Source organism: Schistocerca cancellata, chromosome 10, assembly GCF_023864275.1.
Source record: "Schistocerca cancellata isolate TAMUIC-IGC-003103 chromosome 10, iqSchCanc2.1, whole genome shotgun sequence".
Classification (NCBI taxonomy): domain Eukaryota; kingdom Metazoa; phylum Arthropoda; class Insecta; order Orthoptera; family Acrididae; genus Schistocerca; species Schistocerca cancellata.
In genome coordinates, this window is record NC_064635.1 from 90,255,535 (window position 1) to 90,277,190 (window position 21,656).

The following is a 21,656-nucleotide window of genomic DNA, read 5'->3' on the forward strand; positions in this document are numbered from 1 at the left end:
CAGATTGCATTTCCTCAGTATTCCATCAATAAACCAAAGTCTGCCACCTGCTTCCACAACTAAACCTATGTGATCATTTCAGCTCATATGCCCACAAAGGGTTACACTCAAGTATGTGTATGAGTTGGCTGATTCCAACTGTGACACACTGATATTATAGTCATAGGATGCAAAGTTTTGTCATTTTGTGAAGCAGACAGTTTTACATTTCTGAACATTTAAAGCAAGTTGCCACACTTTGCACCATTTTGAAACCTTGTCAAGATCTAACTGAATATTTATGGAGCTTCTTTCAAACAGTACTTGACTGTAGATAACTGCATCATCTACAAAAAGTCTGATATTAATATTACCACCAGAGATTTTGCAGATGATGCAGTTATCTATAGTAAAGTACTATCTGAAAGAAGTTGCATAAATATTCAGTTAGATCTTGATAAAATTTCAAAGTGGTGCAAAGATTTGCAATTTGCTTTAAATGTTCAGAAAAGAACAATTGCGCACTTCACAAAATGAAAAAAATATATATTATCCAACGATTATCATATCAGTGGCTCTCAGGTGGAGTCAGCCAAGCCGTATTATCCTATGACTATCGTATTAGTGAGTCACAACTGGAATCAGCCAAGTCAAACACATACTTGAGAGTAACGATTTGTAAGGATGTGAAATCAAATGATCATGCAGGCCATGGGGAAAGCAGGTGGTGAACTTCGATTTATTGGCAGAATCCTAAGGAAATGCAATAAGTTTACACAGGAGATTGCTCACAAATCACTCATGCAACCATTCTAGAATATTGTTCATATGTTGGGACCCATACCAAATAGGACTAAACAGGGATATCATGCATATCTTCAGCTAGAGAGAAGAAATAACTCTGTCATATTTAGCACAGATGATAAATCTATAGACTGTGAAACAAACACAACACTTTTAGGTATGAACACCAACTGTCAGCTATTTATGTCTTGTTTTCTTTTAGTCTCTTATCTAAATACAATGTTGTACATGAATTGGCATGAATGTAACCCATAATATTTTAACAGAATGTCAAATGCGCTAGTATAACTAAGCAATATGGTTATGGTGTTGAAGGGAAAAAAATTGCCAGAGCAAATGAAAAAGCTTGTTAAGATGCACACGTTTTCTTTTTAAAAAAAAAAAAAATAAAAAAAAAAAAAATAAAAAAAATAAAAAAAAGCTGAAATAATCTTCACAAGTAATACATACTACACAATGAAAGAGTACTTGCAGGAATCAGAGTAGTGGGTAGTAATAAAATGGGATAACTACAACACCATGTAACATTTCAGTATATCATGGTTTATTGCTTTCGGAGGGAAATCAAGTGTCAAGACATAAAATGCATAATAGTAATGTGTTGTTATTCTCCAGAGTTCAACATTTCACTCATCATGGGGGGATGCTGACTCAGTTTTTCAGGTGGACTGAAGAGCATAGCTGAATGCATGCGGGCAAGCAGTTGGCTTTCTGGCCAGACTGCAGTTGATGCAAGGGACACCGTTCAGAAGGAACCAGCTGGTGCACTTAGTGTGTGCTGCAATTAACAACAAATTTATGCTTTATATTACAAGTTACCTGAAACAAATTATTTGTAAATCAGGGAACATTGCACAATAGGAGCCAACGAAATGTGGCAGTTCAGCTGTTATGAGGGTGGAGTTTCTCTGTTCACTCATCTTGATTTGGTTTTTCTAAATCACTTAGACAAAAGTGTGGATGGTTCCTTAATTGTGACCACAGCTGCCAACTTGTCCTAACATGTCCTTACATGTGTTGCATATTTTGAGCTGTTGACCTGCATTGTATTACCTTGACAGTTCCGATATCATTGTGAGATGGTTCTTGGATGAATAAAGATAAATAATAACTTACATAACCCTTCCATGGTACAGCATAAAATAAAGCATTTTTTCAACAGAAACCATAAAGTATCTAGTGTTTGTTGATAACAAATGAATAATCCCAAAAGGAGGATTTTTTTTTAGTCTTGCGGATTCTATACAACAATGACTCTTACAACAAGGTGTCTGAATGAATGACTTTCCCTAGTCCTGACACTCTTTGGTCTAACTGTAGTCTGTATAATTTTTCTTGAAAAGTGGTTCACTCAGTCCCACCACTTTACTACTGAATGTGTCAAGGACAATTTTCCACCATCCCCCAAGTGCTACAGCCCCAAGAGTAACAACACTCCCTTTTCTCATGAAACATAGTTAAAAATCAAAGATACAAACAAACAGTCAGTTCAGTGTCAATATCTAATAGCTACTTTCGAATACATGGTGGTTCTATAGGGTAAGAGTTGACAGAACAGTTCAGCACTAAGAATGGAATATATCTGAGAGCAGATTCTACAGATAATGAGAAGTCACTCTTTTGGCTGTGAAAAATTTCAAATGTGATTTGCAACCCACTTTACCTCTTAAACACAAATCAAGGTAGAGCAACAGGGTAGACACATTATGTATCCTTCATTCTGTTTCTACTGAATTTGAGGAACAGAAAAACTAGAAAAGGAGAGACACATTCTATAATGTACAAATTGAAAACAATGATACACATTAATTGAAACTCAACTGCAGAAGACACTCAAAGGCAGAGAGAGTATTTTACCTTTTGTAATTTAAAATATATAATAAACATCACCAGATGAGATCTCGTACACATTTCAGTGTATCTTTCAACAGAAATCCATTTATTTATTTCCGACATTAAATGAAATGCAGCTGGAGAGGATGTGTGAAAACCTTGTCAGGAAACAGTAAGTAAAACAGTACAGTTGTCATTACTGCATAACACCTACTTATAAACAAAACTGAAAATTTAAAATTAGATGTATACCATAACATACTATCTTGTCAATGTCAACCAAAGAACACTACCAAGTTATTAAGTGTTAGGCAGGAGCACGTTCAATAATGAGCAAGAAAATTAAAAAAATGAGTTAACTGCTATAAACAGCATCGTGAACCAACTATCCAAGGCAATATATACAGAAAACTACAATCCACTACAGTTGTACAAGTATAAAATGCCTACTAGATCTGCAGACTATGATGAAACTGAGAAACAAATGTGATGAGATGAAACAAGGAATTCAGAGCATCAAGAAAGATATAAATTTAACTGTACTGGTTGACAGTAATATAATGAAGCAAGATTAAGAAAGAAAAAAAAGGAGAAATTAATGAAAGAGAAAGCCACCTGCCACTATTTTGTACAGAGTTCAGTTTAAGCATTGCAGATAACTTATCTAAGAGCAATGAAATATTGTTTTATATACGGAAAACACATCAAGACACTGGAAGGTTTCAGACCATCATACTATTATGCAATCTGAGATTTAAAAACCAGGTTTTAAACTGTGAAACTTTTACAGGATGTGGACTCTGTTCATAATATACTGGTTATGAAATGGAGACTAAAGCTGGGCAAAAAGATAGGAAATCAAGGAGTTTTGCATAAGTTGAAACAATTCAAGACGGCTAACACTGAAAAAGAGAGAATTAGAAGATGACCGACACAAACGCGGGAAATAAATAAATAAAATAAAATAGAAAAGGGATGAGTAGCTTGGAAAGTGAATAGTGAGGATAACGGGGGTCAAATAGCTCCCAAGTCAAGGAGAAAATATAAAATTGCAACAACTGAAACAAGTAAACATCTAAAAAATGAAATTGACAGGAACTTCAACCAGGAAGCGCTAGAGCAGATATGTCATGATCTAGATGAATGCTTGACTATCAGAAAGATAGGTGCAGGTATAATAAAAAGAGAAGCAGCTTTATGAATAACAAGAACTCAGATGACAAACCAGTACTAAAGCTGACAGGTGGAAGGAATGTGTATTGAGAGGCTATACGAGGGAAATGAACTTAAAGACAACAGTACAGGAGGGGAAGAGCAAGTAGAGGAGGATGAAATGGAAGATGTGATACTGCAAGAAGAATTTGACAGAGTACTCAAAGACCTAAACCGAAACAAGACACCCAGAGCAGATAGCATTCCCTTAGAATAACTGGGATCTTGAGGAGCACCAACAGTGAACAAATTACTCTACATGGTATGCAAGATCCTTGAGACACATGAAAGACCTCCAGACATCAAGAAAAAATTGTAACAATTGTACAGTTACAGAGAAAACAGGTGTTGACAAATTTGAGTATTATGCAAACATCAGTTCAGTAACTCATTGTTGCACAATACTAACATGAACTGCCTACAAAAGGATGGCACAACGGGCAGTAGCTAATCTGAGAGGAAACCAGTTTGGGTTCTGCAGAAATGTAGGAACACACAAAGTAATACTGGCCCCAAGACTTATCTTTGAAGATGGAGTGATGAAAGAAACCTGCATTCACAGTATTTGTAGGTGTAAAGCAAAAGTTTGAAAACATTGACTGGAGTACACTCTGTGTAATTCTGAAGTTTCAATGACAAAATAAAGAAGCAAAGATGTTATCCACAACCCGTATAGAAAGAGGAGTTGAAGGATGTGAAAAGAGAGGTGGAAATGAGAAGAGAATAAGTGCAACCAACATAATTCAGTCTGTACAATGAGTAAGCATTGATGGAAACAGGGTAATTTTTGGGGAATTAATTAATGTACAGGGAGGAGACACGAAAATCTTTAAGGTCTGCTGATGATTTTGTAATTCTGTCACACAGCAAAGGATCTGGAAGAGCAAGCAAATGGAATGGATAGTATCTCAAAAAGATGAAGAGCAATAATAATGAATCCTTCCGCATTCACACCCACTAATTTGCTACATTCTGGGTTCAGTAGCAATAAGGCTAAGAAAAGACACATGTTGGCATATAGGGAAGGAGTATCTACAGTGGAAAGTATGGACTGAGGCAGTAATGGGGTACGGATGGTCGAGAGTCAGTCGATTCATTCACCTAGCAATTCCTATTCCAGTCCTGCCATAGGCTCATCCTGTATCACCAGAGGCAGTGCCACCTGTGAAAGCAGCCATGTCACATACCAGCTCTGTTGCAATTTCTGCATAGCATTTTATGTGGGTATGATGACCAACGAGCTGTCGACCAAAAAATGCCCACCACCAAATTGTGGTGGAGAACAGAGTCGCCCACCAAGTGTGGGAATATATTGCTGAACACAACATGCTCGAGTTCAATGGCTGCTTCACAGCCCATGTTATCTCACACCCTCCCTGCAGCACCAACTTTTCTGAACTATGCAGATGGGAACTATCCCCACGATACACGTGCTCCTCTAATCCTTCTGGCAAACTCACTGCACTCACACCCTCTACCCGACATTCTCCACCTCCTCTGCCCTCTTATCTCAACCCAACCCACACCTCCACATCCATGTCACCATCATCTTGGGCCACATGAACTCACTGGCTCTGGCACACATGTGTCACATTCCTATCCATACACCTGCTGCCTCCTTCCAAGCCACCCCTCCCGTCCCCAACCTATCCTCCTACTCCCCACTTTTCTTCCCCAAACCCAATCCATCCACCCAACCCACTTCATCAAACACAGCTCCTCACACCAGTCCACCTGTTGAACTCCAATCCCAGCACTATTTGTTAGATTCATCCAAAAGCTAGCAAGGCGTAAAACTTTCGTATGTACATATACATTTTTTAAAAATTGTCAATGTAGTATCATATAATTTACAAGTAATCGCCATAATTAACAGTTCAAGTACATTAACAATGGTCATTATTTGTTGTCAGTACAATTTACATAAGTAGCTCGCTGTGCCTGTTTATTTATAGTTTAACTGATTCTTCATCGCTGAACACTCTCCTTCATGATGGGATTTACAGAACACAACATGTCAATGAAAGAATGAGTGAATAGTCACTGTTTCTTTAGACTTAGAGGGTACTTCCCATCATGAACTGTTTTACTTGATATATGTCTATACATTGTTTGGTCAACTATTCTCCTATTCTAACTCACAGTTTCTTAAACATTCCTGCCCCAGAGGTAAATGTTTTACTATCCTACACGAAATATGATACTACTGCATTTTTTTTCCAGTTTACTAAACATGTAAATCTGTCTATATCTTTCAGCTGCACTTTGGACTTTATCAATGAAACACATGCAACACTGGTGTAATATTCTACAATATTTATTATTTGTTACACGAACCAGTTTTGGCAGTTACATCATTATAAAATACAAAGATACATTGGTGCAGTGAAATTTTATTGAATCAAATATTTTAAACTAGTGCATCTACAGAGCACCTCCATTTCAAAAGACCAAAAAAGTTAATGTCAGAATTAGGTATCAAATAAGAGGGTTTATTTTAGTGTAAATGCAATATAAGATTATTCAATTAAGTTAAAACATGTGACACATTAGCTAATGAACTACAGACAAATTACAACAGTTGCACATAGAATAAAATAAGTGAACAATAAAATTTGGTGAGATATTCCAAAGACGTGGCTGAAGAAAATAATCTTGTTTTCAGTGGATCCTACACTACAAACAGATAAAATATAACAGTGATATTAAGCAAGTGAATAAAGCAGCTGTGATTACACAAAGTAAAATTTTTTAACACAATGACAGAAATTAAATAAAGGAAAATGGGGCATGTGAGTAAGGGAGGTAATTTACAACATGCCCTTGGACGAGATTATGAGCAGTGTCTGCAGTTAGAAATGGCGAGTAAGTGAACTGTGTCTACATCTACATCTACATCCATACTCCGCAAGCCACCTGACGGTGTGTGGCGGAGGGTACCTTCAGTACCTCTATCGGTTCTCCCTTCTATTCCAGTCTCGTATTGTTCGTGGAAAGAAGGATTGTCGGTATGCCTCTGTGTGGGCTCTAATCTCTCTGATTTTATCCTCATGGTCTCTTCGCGAGATATACATAGGAGGGAGCAATATACTGCTTGACTCTTCGGTGAAGGTATGTTCTCGAAACTTTGACAAAAGCCCGTACCGAGCTACTGAGCGTCTCTCCTGCAGAGTCTTCCACTGGAGTTTATCTATCATCTCCGTAACGCTTTCGCGATTACTAAATGATCCTGTAACGAAGCACGCTGCTCTCCATTGGATCTTCTCTATGTCTTGTATCAACCCTATCTGGTACGGATCACACACTGCTGAGCAGTATTCAAGCAGTGGGCGAACAAGTGTACTGTAACCTACTTCCTTTGTTTTCGGATTGCATATCCTTAGGATTCTTCCAATGAATCTCAGTCTGGCATCTGCTTTACCGACAATCAACATTATATGATCATTCCATTTTAAATCACTCCTAATGCGTACTCCCAGATAATTTATACATCACCTGGTCATTCAGTACTAATTGGGCCGATGGACATGTGTTTATTAATTTCCATTATTTCAAGATAGTTCATCTCCCTTCCTTTATGGATGTGATGTGTAATACCTCGAGTTTCACATTGTAACTATGGCTTATTTAAGCAGGTGGTCTGCAAAAGTAGAATCTCCTTTTCTAGGTTTGCATCTTCCGTGGCATTCCTTCAAGCACGTATTTACTGCAATGTCAGACTGACCAATATTGAATTTTCCACAATTATAAGTAATTTTATATATTCCACTCTTGTCCAAACCTGTCTTTACAATTGGGCAAAAAATGGCCAACAGTGTTGTGCACATAAAATGATTTTTTTACGTTCCTGGATTTAAGCTTTCTGGCTACATCTACTGAGATTTTTCCTAAGTATGGAATTGTGCACCATTTATTGCATTCTTGAAGTGGTGGGTCATGGCAGGGTGAAGAAGAGAGTACGTTGTTTCTGCTTTTTACACCTTATGGAGTCCACACAGATATGAGGATAGCCATTGTTTGACTGCACTTAACTCCATTTGGAAGTTGTCTTCACTCATGGGAGTCAGTATTAGGTGATGTATAACTGAATGAAAGGCAGCATGTTTATGGGTCACTGAATATTGAGAACTGACCAATATTATAATAGCTGTGGTGGTAGGTTTCCTACAAATTTTGAAAGTATGAATAGAGTCACTGATGTTTATGGTTAGATCTAAATAATGTATGCAGTTACCCCCAAACTCCGGTGTGAATTTTATAGTGTGTTTAGAATGCATCACTGTTGCAATTACCCCTGGGTCACTTATACCAATTTCAATGTGAAAATGTTGAAAGTAGTCATATCTATTAGTTGCCACTAATTCTAACACACTAAAGTGAAGAGTGACTTTGTGAACTACCTGCTGTGTGTAATTTCCACAGAGGACTAAGACTGATGACCAGTAGAAAGATCCAATTATAAGTTTATGACCATTCTTGTTAGTGAGTGTGGCCCAGTTAATGTTGCTTGCTATTTCTGTTTCAATCTCAGTGGATTTAGTTTCTTCTCTATGGCATAACCGAGAAGTCCAAATCCACCCATCTATTTTGACCCATGACGTCATCAATATGGTGGAAAAGGCTAGTTCCAGCGCATAGAATAAGGCGATAATGACGTCACTACATACACGCACCAATAAATGGGAACAAAAATAAAAATGACACAGTAATATCCCGCACCAAAAATAAAATTAAGCAAACAGGACAACCACGGAAAATTGGGGGTTTAGGGTGGGGTCAAGCTAAATATACAGCAATAAAAAAACACCACACCATCCTAAATCAAATAATGTAAAAACATTGAAGTACAACATCCTGCTACACCAACAAAAACACAGGAATTGGACATTTCCTTTGATCTATATAGCTCAAACACAACCAATACCAAAAAACAGACACCTACAACCCCCAAATGTGGAATTGGACACTTCCCTTGACTTATATAGCTCAACCACAGCTATCGATCCCAAAAAAACCAACACCCACAACACTGAAAAGTGGAACCAAGATCCCAACAACTCAAAAACCCATTTACCCCACATTCACTACATGAATTAAAACAACTGATCTACCATAAACACACAACAGACAAAACATCGAAATTACTGTAGAATAAAACCAAAACAAAAATTACTTACCAAGAAAAGCCTCCAGCAATACCATGTAGGTTGGCCACCACACACGCAAGAGCAACCCCCCTCCCCCCACGAACACATATGCGCGTTCCGCACCAACTACCAATACTCAAAAGCACATTAGCATGATGACAACAAAAACTCAAATGAACCCCATACCACATGTTAAACTCAGCATGTCCACATCTACCACCAGAGAGTACCATCAAATACAACACAACACCCACAAACACAACTAAATCAAAAACACCACGCTGTAGTTACATCACACATCATACCACCATTACGCCATGGGTCAAAGGAGACAGGTGGAATAGGACATTTGTGTTGACCCCATAAATCTCACTGCTGTCCAACTTTTTGTTTTCAAAGGTTTTTTGTAATTAGTATTATGGGAGCTCCATTACTTTATATTACTGCTTCAAAATCTAGGACTTTGTCATGAATACTTCACCAGTTGATCACTAGGATTTTAATTGTCTCATCTGTAGCAGTGACATCTTTGAGTCTTACAGAAATATGTTGGGGTTTCCCTCAGCTATCATTATCTGGACAGCATGGAGAGTCACCATACCAGAAAAATCCTTCTGTGTACCACACAAGCAGTCAGCTAACAGAGTAGCAGTCTCTGTTGCATCGTGCGCACCTGACCTGTTTAGGGACTTGCTACATTTCTCAACCCTATAAGATTATGGTTTAAGTCTCCTATTAACTAAGAACCAGGGAGACATAGTCAGTTCTGAGGACAATGGTACAGATTATGAGCGTCATCCAAACTCCATGAGCAATCCTGGTCTTCTCCACCTTCTCTGCCAGTCGCTGGAATGAGCCAAGTATGACCTAGGAGCTCAGGCCAGAGAGCTAATTTGTCGTGCAACAATCTGCAGAAAACCAGCACTGGCCACATCCTGTTCTCTCAGTGCCTTCACGATCAGCTCCTCCAACATGTTGGAAGAGGCCCCCATGAGGCACACATTATGAGTGCACATGCCAATCCTTCACATCACTTCCTCCCATTTCCCTAAGGGTAGCATTATTCACAGCACATTTGAAATGTCAATTATTAGTACATTTCTATCCACTTGCTGATGCTTTTCGCTAACAAATCAGGCTCCCAGACTTGTGAAGTTTGCCATATTATCTCACGTTTAGTGGAGGATAGCACCTCATACTAAGTGGTATGGAGTATGGGTGTAGCAGACCGACCCTGAATTGTCCCTGGTCTCTAACTTACCACTGACTCACCACACAGTCAAGTCAGTGAATAGTGATGGATACTACATTTCCTAGAAGGAAGACAGTGTCTATTGAAGAAGACACTACTTCACATACTCCTCTTATCTCTTTGGTAGTCTGGCCAACATGCTCACCGGCAGCAACTTTCTCTCGCTTGACAGCAGTCAAGACAATTACAGCTGCTTACAAACAACTACTATCTCATCCAAAGCCCATGAATAGCATTCACAGGAAGGCTACATTGTTTATTTCAATGTTCACTCAATATCATATACAATATTTTGTGGAATGAAGATTATAGTGACAGAATGAGCTGTAGCATAGCCTGAGACTTGGGTTAGGATGAGAAGTAATGTGATTACAAGTTCATCACCCAACAAATGTGACGTTATAAAACCACAACTAATCTACTCTGCTAAGTTGAGTTTACATATGCTTCTTCAGGTGGTCTCTCTTTATAGAAGTTGACTCCTATGGTCCATATTTGCTTCAATAGCAAATAGGTCTTGCAGACTTTGCCTTTAAGCAATAGAGTTTCTTAGTTTCTTGTTTTTTCTCTCTTGTATTGTAATAAGCAGAAAAGTCCATGTTCCAAAATATATTTCATAGAGTTCTGACCATGGGAAACGCCAACCAGCAACACTAATTTACAAATAAAAAAATATATTGAAGTAACAATTTTACTGAAGATGGTAGTCAGTGACAACAACAGTATGTGTGGTTAACTAAAATATGGTGATGGGGCAATATTACCTAAATGTTGTGTGTGGGAGCACATAAATTAACAACAAATTGTGCTTTGATCAACACAGGGCCTTCCTAACATATCTGAAGTTTCCAGAACCTTGCTAATACAAGATACTTTATTCTATTTAGCTTATAAAGGTTAATTTTTGTGAGATACTTCTACACGCTGAGTGGAAATATTGTGCAGACTAGTGTAGTATCAATATACTGCATAATGAGTTATTTTATACAATATGCAATTATGTTAAATTTTATATGCTACTCATTTGTCACTATATTATTTGCATCACTTTCCATGAAGAGTGGACGCTAGAGAAATAAATGGATCGTTAACTGCATACTATGAATACATACTATTTCACCTATGATATGGAGTGATATTCTGAAACAATTCTTCATCTGATCTTCGCATTCCGAGAATAGAGAGGAGAATCACGAGGATCATTTATCTTGCAAAACCCATTTTCAGAAAGCTGAAGATCCTACCAGTCCTTGCTTATATATTCTCGAGGCTGTAAAATTAATAAAAATGCCATATAATCCAACCCTGCGCAGAAAAAGTGACATTAAAAAAAAAAAAACAGAATACATCAAAGCTGCATGTGTTACATGCTAATACATACATTTATCAAATCGAAGGGTTCAAAATCGGACTTCACACGTACACTAAGTTCCCAACAAGTACGGTGTGAAGTATAGTGAAAACAATTTCGTAAAGACATGGGGTCTTAATTGCTGTATCACTATCTGTACTCTATAGAAGAAGACCTGAAACAATGTGTGCTGATTATGAATACGTGCAATACATGAATTTTCAGTGAGAGAAATCTTATATGAACCAGTTGCAATGTACTGTACATAATAACCTACCAACGTAAATATTAAGAAATTTTGTCAGACATCTGTAGCTCCCTCGACAATATCACGTAACGTGGACCAAATAAATAAAGACATACAGCAGTTATCGTTATTCTAACACTAATCATTTACAGCGGGAATGTTCAGAGAATCAGTTCACGTTATTCCTCTCAACAAGTCACTTCTCTTCACAAACGTTGAGCAAACACTGAATGACAATTCGATTTCGCACTTTTGTTGGTAAACAGAAGATCCAACAGCAGGTATGCGCGATTAATTGCAATTAATCGATTAATCGCATCATTCTTTTAATCGATTGTGGTGGTGCAAACATTTCTCTCACGTCAATTTTATTTTACATAATCGATTATACTTGCGATTAATTATTCCAATTTTTTCCTTTTATGTTTTTGAAAAATTTTCAGTGTCTCACACTTAAATAACACTCACAAAATGGTAAAAATAGTAGTTTATTTTATAAAATTGAAAAAAAGCTGAAACAAATGAGTAAGGAAAAACGGCAACAAGTGTGATTTTAAATCATCAAAGTTGCGTAAGTCACAGATATAATAATTAAATTGCAATCTCAATTTTATGACTTTACATTTGACATTGACAAAAGTTAAGATAAATCCAACAAGCTTCTCAAAGCGAAGAATCCACAAACTTACTAAAAATAACTAGACCATCCTTTGGCGCTCGTCTAGCTCTCACTCGACGAAGCCGTGCACTTGGTAAATGGTGTCAAACAGCGGATAAAACGCTGCGCACACAGTGACGTAACAGATGCAAACTACGTTCGTATGGACTCTGTATGACTTTGAAAGCATAATGCCTAGTTCGAGCTATACTAGAGGTTACAGTTATTCAGATTTCAAGTCAGTTGAAGAAAAATGGGATAAAATTGTGGAAAGGAATGTAGATAAAATTATATCATACAGAAATAAGTTCAGATGTCAGACGCAGAGTGTGCGCCACGAAATATTAAACAGGTATCGAAACTGAAAAACATCGTGAAAGATAAAATAATCTCACAATCTGCTATTTCATGTCATTGATGCAACTATCTTGAATCTACAACTTGACACATTTTCACTCCGACTTATAAGAAATGAATCCTACATTCTTGAATAGATATTTATTACTTCTGTCTTTTGATGGAGATCTAATACAGAAAATTAGGAACCTACATTCATTTAAAAGCAGGAATAGTGAAGTAAACATCCTTTCATTTTGTTCTTCGGTTTCCTTTCGTTGTCTCTCATAACTTTTAAATTATAGGCCAGTAGTCATATTATTCCTTGCAAACGCTGATTTCTCCGCTACGGCGTGGTAGGAAGTTGATGAATCTATGAGCTGGTAAGTATTTGCTAAATATACCTGTAGTCTGTTTCTTCGAACATGCTCGGAGGTGATGATTTTGCAGTAATGAAGTTGACTCACGAAGTTATATATATAACGTTGATGTGCCCAACCGATAATGGTCCCATTTCTTCAGTAACTGCATACAGGACTGATCATTCTCAAATACACGAAGTAGTATCTGGAGAGGAATTTGAATATGTTCCAGCAAGTATTTCAGCCAGAGTAACTCAGGAGCAGCTGTTGCCAGAGCTATATATTCTGCAAAGCAACACGAAGTCTGTTTCACGTTGCACAACAGATGGTGCTTCCAAATCATTGTAACAAATAACCAGAAGTAGATTTTGAGTCTTCCTTTTCGTTCCAGTTTGCATCAGCATAGGCCAGATGAACTTCTTGATTTCCTTTTCGATAACGAAGATTCGTATAGGTGGTTCCTTTTCATATATCTCAAAAGTCTTTTCAAGCAGCTCCATTGTTCTTCCAGTGGATTGTTTTGGTATCAGCTCCAGAAGTTGACCACAGCACACATATCAGGCCTTGATGCTGCCATTGCATACATCAAACATCCAATCAATCGATACTTTTTCCTTTTTCCTTTTTGGCGTCTCGAATGGGTTACAATCTTGCATGTTGAATCGTTGTAGCAGACTCTTCCAATATGACGTTTGGCTCTGATACGTTTTTCCTTTGTTCTTTGAAACCTCGATGCCATGTATTATTGTGGTTCTCCAAGTGCCTTTATTTTAAATGCCTGCTTTCACCTAAACTTCACTTTGTCCATTTCCTCTCTGTTACTTTTTGCCAGCAGAATGTCATCAGTGTAGAGCACAATGTAAATAACAAGTTAATCTATAATTACATAGTAAAGACATTTCTCTGCTTCTCACTGAGTGAATCTGGTAGAGAAAAGAAACGCGTGAATATGATTCCATGCTGGTGGTACTTGCCTTAAGCCATATGAAGACCGCTGTAACCTGCAAACTGAATCAGTTCTTCAGGAGTAGCCACTCCTCCGGGAATAATCATGAATGTTTCCTCCTGGAGTAATCCATGAAGAAAAGAGATGGCGACATCAAATTGTTCCAGAACCAGTCCTTGTCAGATTGCAATAACTAGCATAATTCGAATAATTGCAAGTCGAGCCACTGTTGCTTATGTTTCCTCACAGTCAGATCCCTTTTTCTGCAAATATCCTTTAGCCACAAGTCTAGCTTGTGTCTTATGATATTTCCATCCTTGTCCTTATTCAATCTCATCACCCGCTTACTGTCGATGTCCTTCCTTCCAGGGGCTAATTTAACAAAGATCCAAGTCATGTTTTCCTTTATAGAGCTAGTTTCATCCAGTATCGATTTGTACCAGTATTCCTTACCTTCATGAGTTGCAATTTCCTTGTAGCTTCTCGGTAAGCCATTGACAAATGATTCTATGCTCAGAACAAGAACAACATGGTTATCTAGGTATTGAGGAAGTTTCCCCTTCCTGGTAGAATGTCAAATAGCTTCCTTTACAGTTTCCCCTTTGTCACTGGTCATTTCCGATATGGAAATGCTTTCATAACCCACATTATTTGATGTAAAATTTTCTTCAGCGAACTCTCCTTCATTATCGACTTTTTGTTTCTTCTCTGATGATTCCTGTACAGGTTCCGGAATCCAGCCCTCAGTCAGCTTGCCTTCAAAGCCAAAACTTCCTTTGTAGAAAACAATGTTTCTTTCTGTGACTATTTTTTCTTCCTCTGGGCACTGAAGTATGTAGCCAGTGAAGTAGCACGTCAAGGACTTGCTGGCAAGCTTTCCTATTCTCAATTCCTTTGGTACTAGTAGATAAGCAATACATCCAGATACTCTTAGCTTACTCAAGTCAAGTTTTTCGTTGTATCACAAGGCTGCAAGCTCCACTAGGACTCCTATTAAGTAGGTATACAGCTGTATAAACCGCTTCTGACAACGTCTTACTTAATTTACACTGAAGTATCAAACAGCGAGCATTCTCAATAAGGATTTTGTTCATTAGCTGCGAGACTCCATTTTGCAGAGTGAGAACTCAAACTGTTCTTCAAAAAATTTGCTTCAATTCGTTCTACATGTTTTCACAACCAGTGTCACAGCGCAATCTGCCAATCTGCAAATTAAAATGAGCTGTAACCACAGCATGAAATATCTTCAGGTAGCGAGTCATCTTAAACCTCGATTCCAGTGCGTAAGCCACAGTGAAATGCGTAAAGTCGTCGAAGAACGTGAGCACATATTTCTTGCCATCGAATGATTCCAGTGAGATTGACCACACAGGTCACCGCGAATCAACTGAAGAGGTCTGCTGCCACCTTTCCTAGTGTGATTGTATGGTACCTGTGGTCATTTACCTTCGACACAATCTGAGCGTTGCTCCGTGGGGGCTGTTGAAGTGTCCAGTTCCATACCATCAGCTTGTGACTCGAGGCATTTAACGCTATCATATCTCTGCCTAATCTGCTGTGCCACAGTTTCAGATTAGTTTCAGCTGAAACAACTTTCAAGGCTTTACGTTACAAAAAATTTAAAATGTATAGTTGAGATTCATTCCTATCTGCTATGACAATAATTTCTTTTCCTTTTATAATTTCTTGAGCTTTCTCAAACATGATAATAAAAACCTTCATTTGCAATTTTCTAGCTGACAGCAAATTATAATTACGGTCAGACACGAACAGAACATCTTTAATCGTTATTTGAATTTCCTTTTCTTTTACAACAACAGTGACTTTAATTTCTTTTTTTACTTTAGCCTCAAGAAAAATGCCTGAGTCACCTACTTTAATTAATTGTTAGCTAAAGGTATCTTGCTGTTAATCAAGTGGTCCATAGCTTCCGGATCCAAGAACCAACTTATGTTGTTCGCTGATTGATCTTTACTTGAAGCTGCAAAACAAAAATCATCTTCCTCTTTGACGTTAGCCACGATGACAATGGCTTCCTTTTTCAGATTTCTTTCTACTGCCTGGATAACATGCGGTATACAAATTCACTTCGAAAACTTAGGTGCAAAAACTTCACTTAAAATTTAAATTTGTCTTTCGTCTGATTTTATCGAAATTCGTGCGGTTGGCGATATATTTTGTGGTGTACTAAATAGTCATATACAAACATAACCTGTACTTAGCCAGGATCTCCTTGTTCACAACTAACAGTTCCCAAATTTCATTATATATTTACGCAAAAAAGGTATATTTTCAGAAGTTCCAGACGGTTGCAGAGATTTTCGTAATTTATGAATGTTTTTATCACGAGTTTTGTAACAAAGCGGTGATCGTGATTTACAGTTACTGTTAATAAGTAGCATATTATGTCACATTAGTTTACATTGTCTACATTTATCGCAAACTGACACTACTGTCTGACTTTCTTAGCAACCATAAAGCTTCAGAGAAATAGTAAAACTTGAAACAAGTTTTCTGTTGTCTTCATAGATATCTCGCTTTTGGCTATAAATTACTCAAAATTCGAAAGAATTTTGATAATATTTGTAGCATACTAAACTTATAAATTAAAAGAGAATCAGCAAGCTCAGTACAAAGTTATTTGTTTACTAGTTTGTAAAATACTGCACCCGGCATAAATTGTTTAGTTTTCTCTAAAATATTGCACCAGACATATACAGCCCTACTGTGTTTGCTGTTATCTGGGGTTGCTGCTCGAAAGCAGCTGGAAATCGCCATGACTACTGACAAGTGACAGGAAGTTGCTGCAAATGTGTGTGTTTGTAGAGCTACCAGGAGTTGTTTACCAAATACCTCAAGTACTACCCTCTCCTGTTGACACTGTCTCTCCTGCAGGCAATACAAGCTTCATCATTACCCATTCACTTCACTGTGAGTGGTGTGTCAGTGGTGGACCTAAGCGTCGTGTACAATGAAGACAGGACACACGATGTTATACCAATCCCTTTAACAAAGAAGTTTGTGCTGCTGTCTTTCACTAACATTGAAACTAAGCCACTGGGTTTCTCTTCACCTGTAGTGCTCAGAGCCATTTGAACCATTTCACTTCACCTGTTTTGGGAAAACATACGTTGTTCTTTATCAAGAGGAAGCAATCGAAAATGAATAAGAGGTCTATTAATCGTTGGCAGTTCAAATATAAAGTGAATAATGGTACCCATTAGGGAAAAGGTGACAAGGAATGGGGAGAAACACGTAGTACACTCAGTGTGTACGCCTGGAGTCTTCATTAAGCATGTTGAAGAGGCTATTCCAGCAACCATTGAGGGAACAGGATGCAACCAACTGCAGGTCATTGTGCACATTGGAACAAACTATGCCTGTCGTCATCCTATGGTCATTCCAGCGAGTAGCAAAGAGGGTTGATAATGCCAGGCTTGCTCACAGAATTTCATGAAGTGTACAATATGCAGCAGTGTCCCAGAATTGATCATGATTCCCTGGTCTTGAGTCGAGTTGAAGACTTGAACCAGAGACTCTGAGGATTCTGTGACAAGCTAGGCTGCGCATTTTTAGACTTATGCCATAGGGTTGAGAGTTGTATGGTCTTAAATAGCTCAGATGTGCACTTCACATCAGAGACAGCCACCCAAGTACCTGACTGTGTATAGGGTGCACACAGGTGTTTTTTTTTAGATTAGCCAACTAAAATGTTTCCCACAGATGAGCGTATCAGAATCCTAGTGGTTAACTGCCAAAGCACTCCAACAAAGTGCCAGAGTTTGAAGCACTCCTGAAAAGCACTTAAGCTCATGTAGTGCTAGGTACAGAAAGCTGTTTGGAAACTGAAATTGTCAGCAGTGTAATTTTTGAGGAAAATTTAAGCATATACAGAAGGATAGGGAAAGGGGAAATGAAGGTCGTGTATTTGTCACAGGAGGCAAGAAACGCAAATTCACCGAAATAGAAATAGAAGCTACATGTGAGATTATTTGGTCAATACTCAGTATTAAGGGTGAGCATTAAATTATAACAGGATTCATGTATCGACCAGCAGATTCTCGTCCTGACATAACCGAAAACTTTACTGAAAACCTCATTTCGCTACTAATACATAAATTCTCTAATGATACTCTAACCACTGGAAGAGACTTTAATCATTCAAAAATCAACTGGGATAAATCTAATTTTGTTAGTAGTGGGTATGACAAGGCATCCTGTGAAATGTTACCGAATGTCTTCTCTGATAACTACCTTGAACAGACACTTCAATACCCCACTCACGATGGAAATATATTAATCTAATGGAAGAAACAGACATCACCTCCTTGAGGAAGTACACATCGAAACTGGTACCAGTTATTATGAGGCAGATATAGCAATAATGACTACCAAAACACAAAGGGCAACTAAAACAAGAAGGAAGATTTATATGTTCAGCGAAATAGACAGAGAAACAAAAATATCCTATCTCAAAGAGGAACTTGAAACTTTTAGTTCCAGATAGAAGCATACAGAGGAGCTGTGGCTCAATCTTAAAAAAATAACTGACCATGTACTGAATAGATAACACCATGTAGTGCAGTTCATAATAGGAGAGATCCTTTGTGTATAGAGACACTGTAAAGAAGATTTTAAAGAAATGTAGACTCCTACATAAAAAGTAAAAAACAGACGAATGGGCTACAGATAGAGAGATACTAAATGAAACGCATATGGTCTTATGTAAAGGATGTTAGTGGACAAAAGTTAGCATCCATTCACTCATTGATGACACAGGAACTAAAATTGAGGGTAGGAAAGCCACCTGATTGAGCGATGTGATGTGTAGAATGTCCTGGGAAATATCCATCGAGCATATAAAGCAGTGCAGCAAAGATCATTGTCTGCACTGTTTGCTAAGCAAGTTGTGCAGGCTTTTCAACTGTTCCTTTACAAAGAAAAGCCCAGGAATATTGCCCCAATTTAATTCTCGTACCACTGGAAAGCTTAGTGAAATAGATATTAGTGTCAGTGGCGTTGTGAAACAATTTAAATCATTAAAATTTAACGAAGTCCCAGGTCCTGATGGAATCCCCATCAGACTTATATACCCAATTTTCAGCTTAGTCAGCCTCTCTGTTAACTATAATCTGTCTGTTGATCCCTCGAACAAAAAACTGTGGACAGCACCTGGAAGAATGCACAGGTGACACATGTCTTCTGGAATGGAGTGGTCCAGAAAGCTACCGTCCAGTATTCTTGACATCCATTGATTGTAGAATTTTCGAATATATTCTGAGCTCAAACGAATGAGGTATCTCGAATAGAACGACCATCTCAATGCCAGCCAGTATGGATTTCGAAAACATAGATCATATGAAACCCAATTTGCTCTTTTCTCACATGACATACTGAAAGCTTTGCATCAAGGCAGTCAGGCAGATGTAATATTTCTTGATTTCCAAAAAGCATTTGTCTCTGTACCACACCTACTCTTATTGTGGGTATCAAGTAGAGTTTATGATTGGATTGAGAATTTCTTGCTAGGGGGATACAGCATGTTGTCTTAGCTGGAGAGTCATCGATAGCTGTAGAAGTTATTTCAGGTGTACCCCAGGGAAGAGTGTTGGGTCCCTTGCTATTCATGTTGAATGTTAATGCTCTTGCAGACAATATTAATAGTATCCTCACTATCTACAGAGAATTACAGTGTTAATACAGCTGCACAAATATTCAATCAGAATTTGATAAGATTTCAAAGTGGTGCAATGATAGGCAACTTGCTTTAAATGTTCAAAAACATAAAATTGTGCACATCACAAAATGAAAAAAACATAATCTCCTAAGAATCAGTGAGACATAGTACAAATCTGTAAACTTATACAAATACTTGGGTGTAATACTTCGTGTGGACATGAAGTGGAACATTAACATAGGCTCAGATAGCAGACTTTCTTTGATTGGTAGAAAACACTTAGGTGACAAAAGTCAAGGGATACCTCCTTTTTGCCCAGTGTAATGCAGCAACTCGACGTTTCATGGACTCAACGAATTATTGGAAGTCCTCTGCAGAAACACTGCGCCATGCGGCCTCTACAGCCGTCCATAATTGCGGAAGTGTTGCCTTGGCAGGGTTTTAAGTACGAACTGACCGCTTGATTACGTTCTATAAATGTTCAATGGGACTGACGTCGAGCGATCTGCGTGACCAAATCACTCGCTCGAACTGTCCAAAATGTTTTTCAAACCATTCGCAAACAATTGCTGCCTGCTGACACTGTACTTGTCATCCATAAAAATTCCATCGTTGTTTTGGAACATAAAGTACACAAAAGGTTGCAAATGGTATCCAAGTAACCGAACATAACCATTTTCAGTCAGTGATCGGTTCAGTTGGGCCAGACGACCCAGTCTATTCCTTGTGAACACGGTCAAAACGTTTATGGTGCCACCACCAGCTTCCACAGTGCTTTGTTGACAACATGTGTTCATGGCTTTGCGTGGACTGCGTCACACTCTTACCCTACATCATCTCTTACCAACTGAATTTGGAATTTATATGACCAGGCCATGATTTTCCAGTCATGCAGCATCTAACCGATATTGTCACGAGCCCAGGGAAGGTGCTGCAGGCGATGTTGTGGTGTTAGCTGAGGCACTCACGTCGGTCGTCTGCTAACATAGCTCATTAACGCCATATTTGGCAGCATTATCCTAGCGGATATGTTCGTCATACGTCCCACAATGACTTCTGCAGTTATTCGAAGCAGTGTTGCTTGTCTGTTACCACTGACAACTCTACACAAATGCCGATGCTCTCAGTCATTAAATGAAGGCTGTAGGCCACTGTGTTGTCCAAGGTGAGATGTAATGCCTGAAATTTGGTATTCTTGGTATAGTCCTGACACTGTGAATCTCGGAATATTGTATTGCCTAACGATTTCCAAATGGAATGTCTCAAGCATAGCTCCAAATACCATTCCATGTTCAAAGCCTATTAATTCCTGTTGTGCGACCATAATCACGTCGGAAGATGGAAACCGTTTCACATGAATCAGCTGAATACAACTGATCGGTCTGGCTACGCACTGCCCTTTTTTAACTTGTATACACGATACTCCCGCCATCTGTATATGAGTATATTGCTGTCCCATGACTTTTGTCACTTCAGTGAACTAGGGAAATGCAGTCAGTCTAGAAAAGAGATTGGTTAGTAGTAGTAGTAGTAGTAGTAGTAGTAGTAGTAGTAATAGTAATAGTAGTAACGGTAGTAGTTCATTCATTCAGAGATAGTTTATGTTGCATGAATACAAATCACTCATGTGACCCATCCTAGAATATTACTAGAGTGTGTTGACCTGTACCAAACAGGACTAGCAGGGGACATGGAACGTATACAGAGAAGGGCAGAAAGAACGATCACAGTTATATTTGATATGCTGGAGGGTGACACTGAGATGTTGAAAGAATGTAACTGTCATAAAGATTGACGGCAACTATCCCAAGAAAGTCTACCGAGAAAGTTTCAAAAACCTGCTTTAAATGAC

General features: G+C 38.2%; 1 protein-coding gene across 4 annotated transcripts in view; it reads right to left on the reverse strand.

The window, feature by feature from the left end:
* The window catches only part of LOC126106536 (zinc finger protein 501-like), a 140,807-nt gene extending 128,719 nt beyond the window's left edge, over positions 1-12,088 (reverse strand). The window contains exons 1-3 of one of the 4 annotated variants that reach the window (XM_049912867.1): positions 11,856-12,088; positions 11,609-11,753; positions 11,340-11,497 (exon numbers count right to left, since the gene is read on the reverse strand). In XM_049912867.1, the coding sequence (XP_049768824.1) occupies positions 11,340-11,384 (45 nt within the window). In that variant the 5' untranslated portion in view covers positions 11,385-11,497; positions 11,609-11,753; positions 11,856-12,088. Of the gene's footprint in view, positions 1-9,005; positions 10,853-11,339; positions 11,498-11,608; positions 11,754-11,855 lie in introns of those variants that run through there. The other 3 variants (XM_049912868.1, XM_049912866.1, XM_049912869.1) reach the window with 3 other exon arrangements.
* Between the last annotated feature and the right edge of the window lie 9,568 nt (positions 12,089-21,656).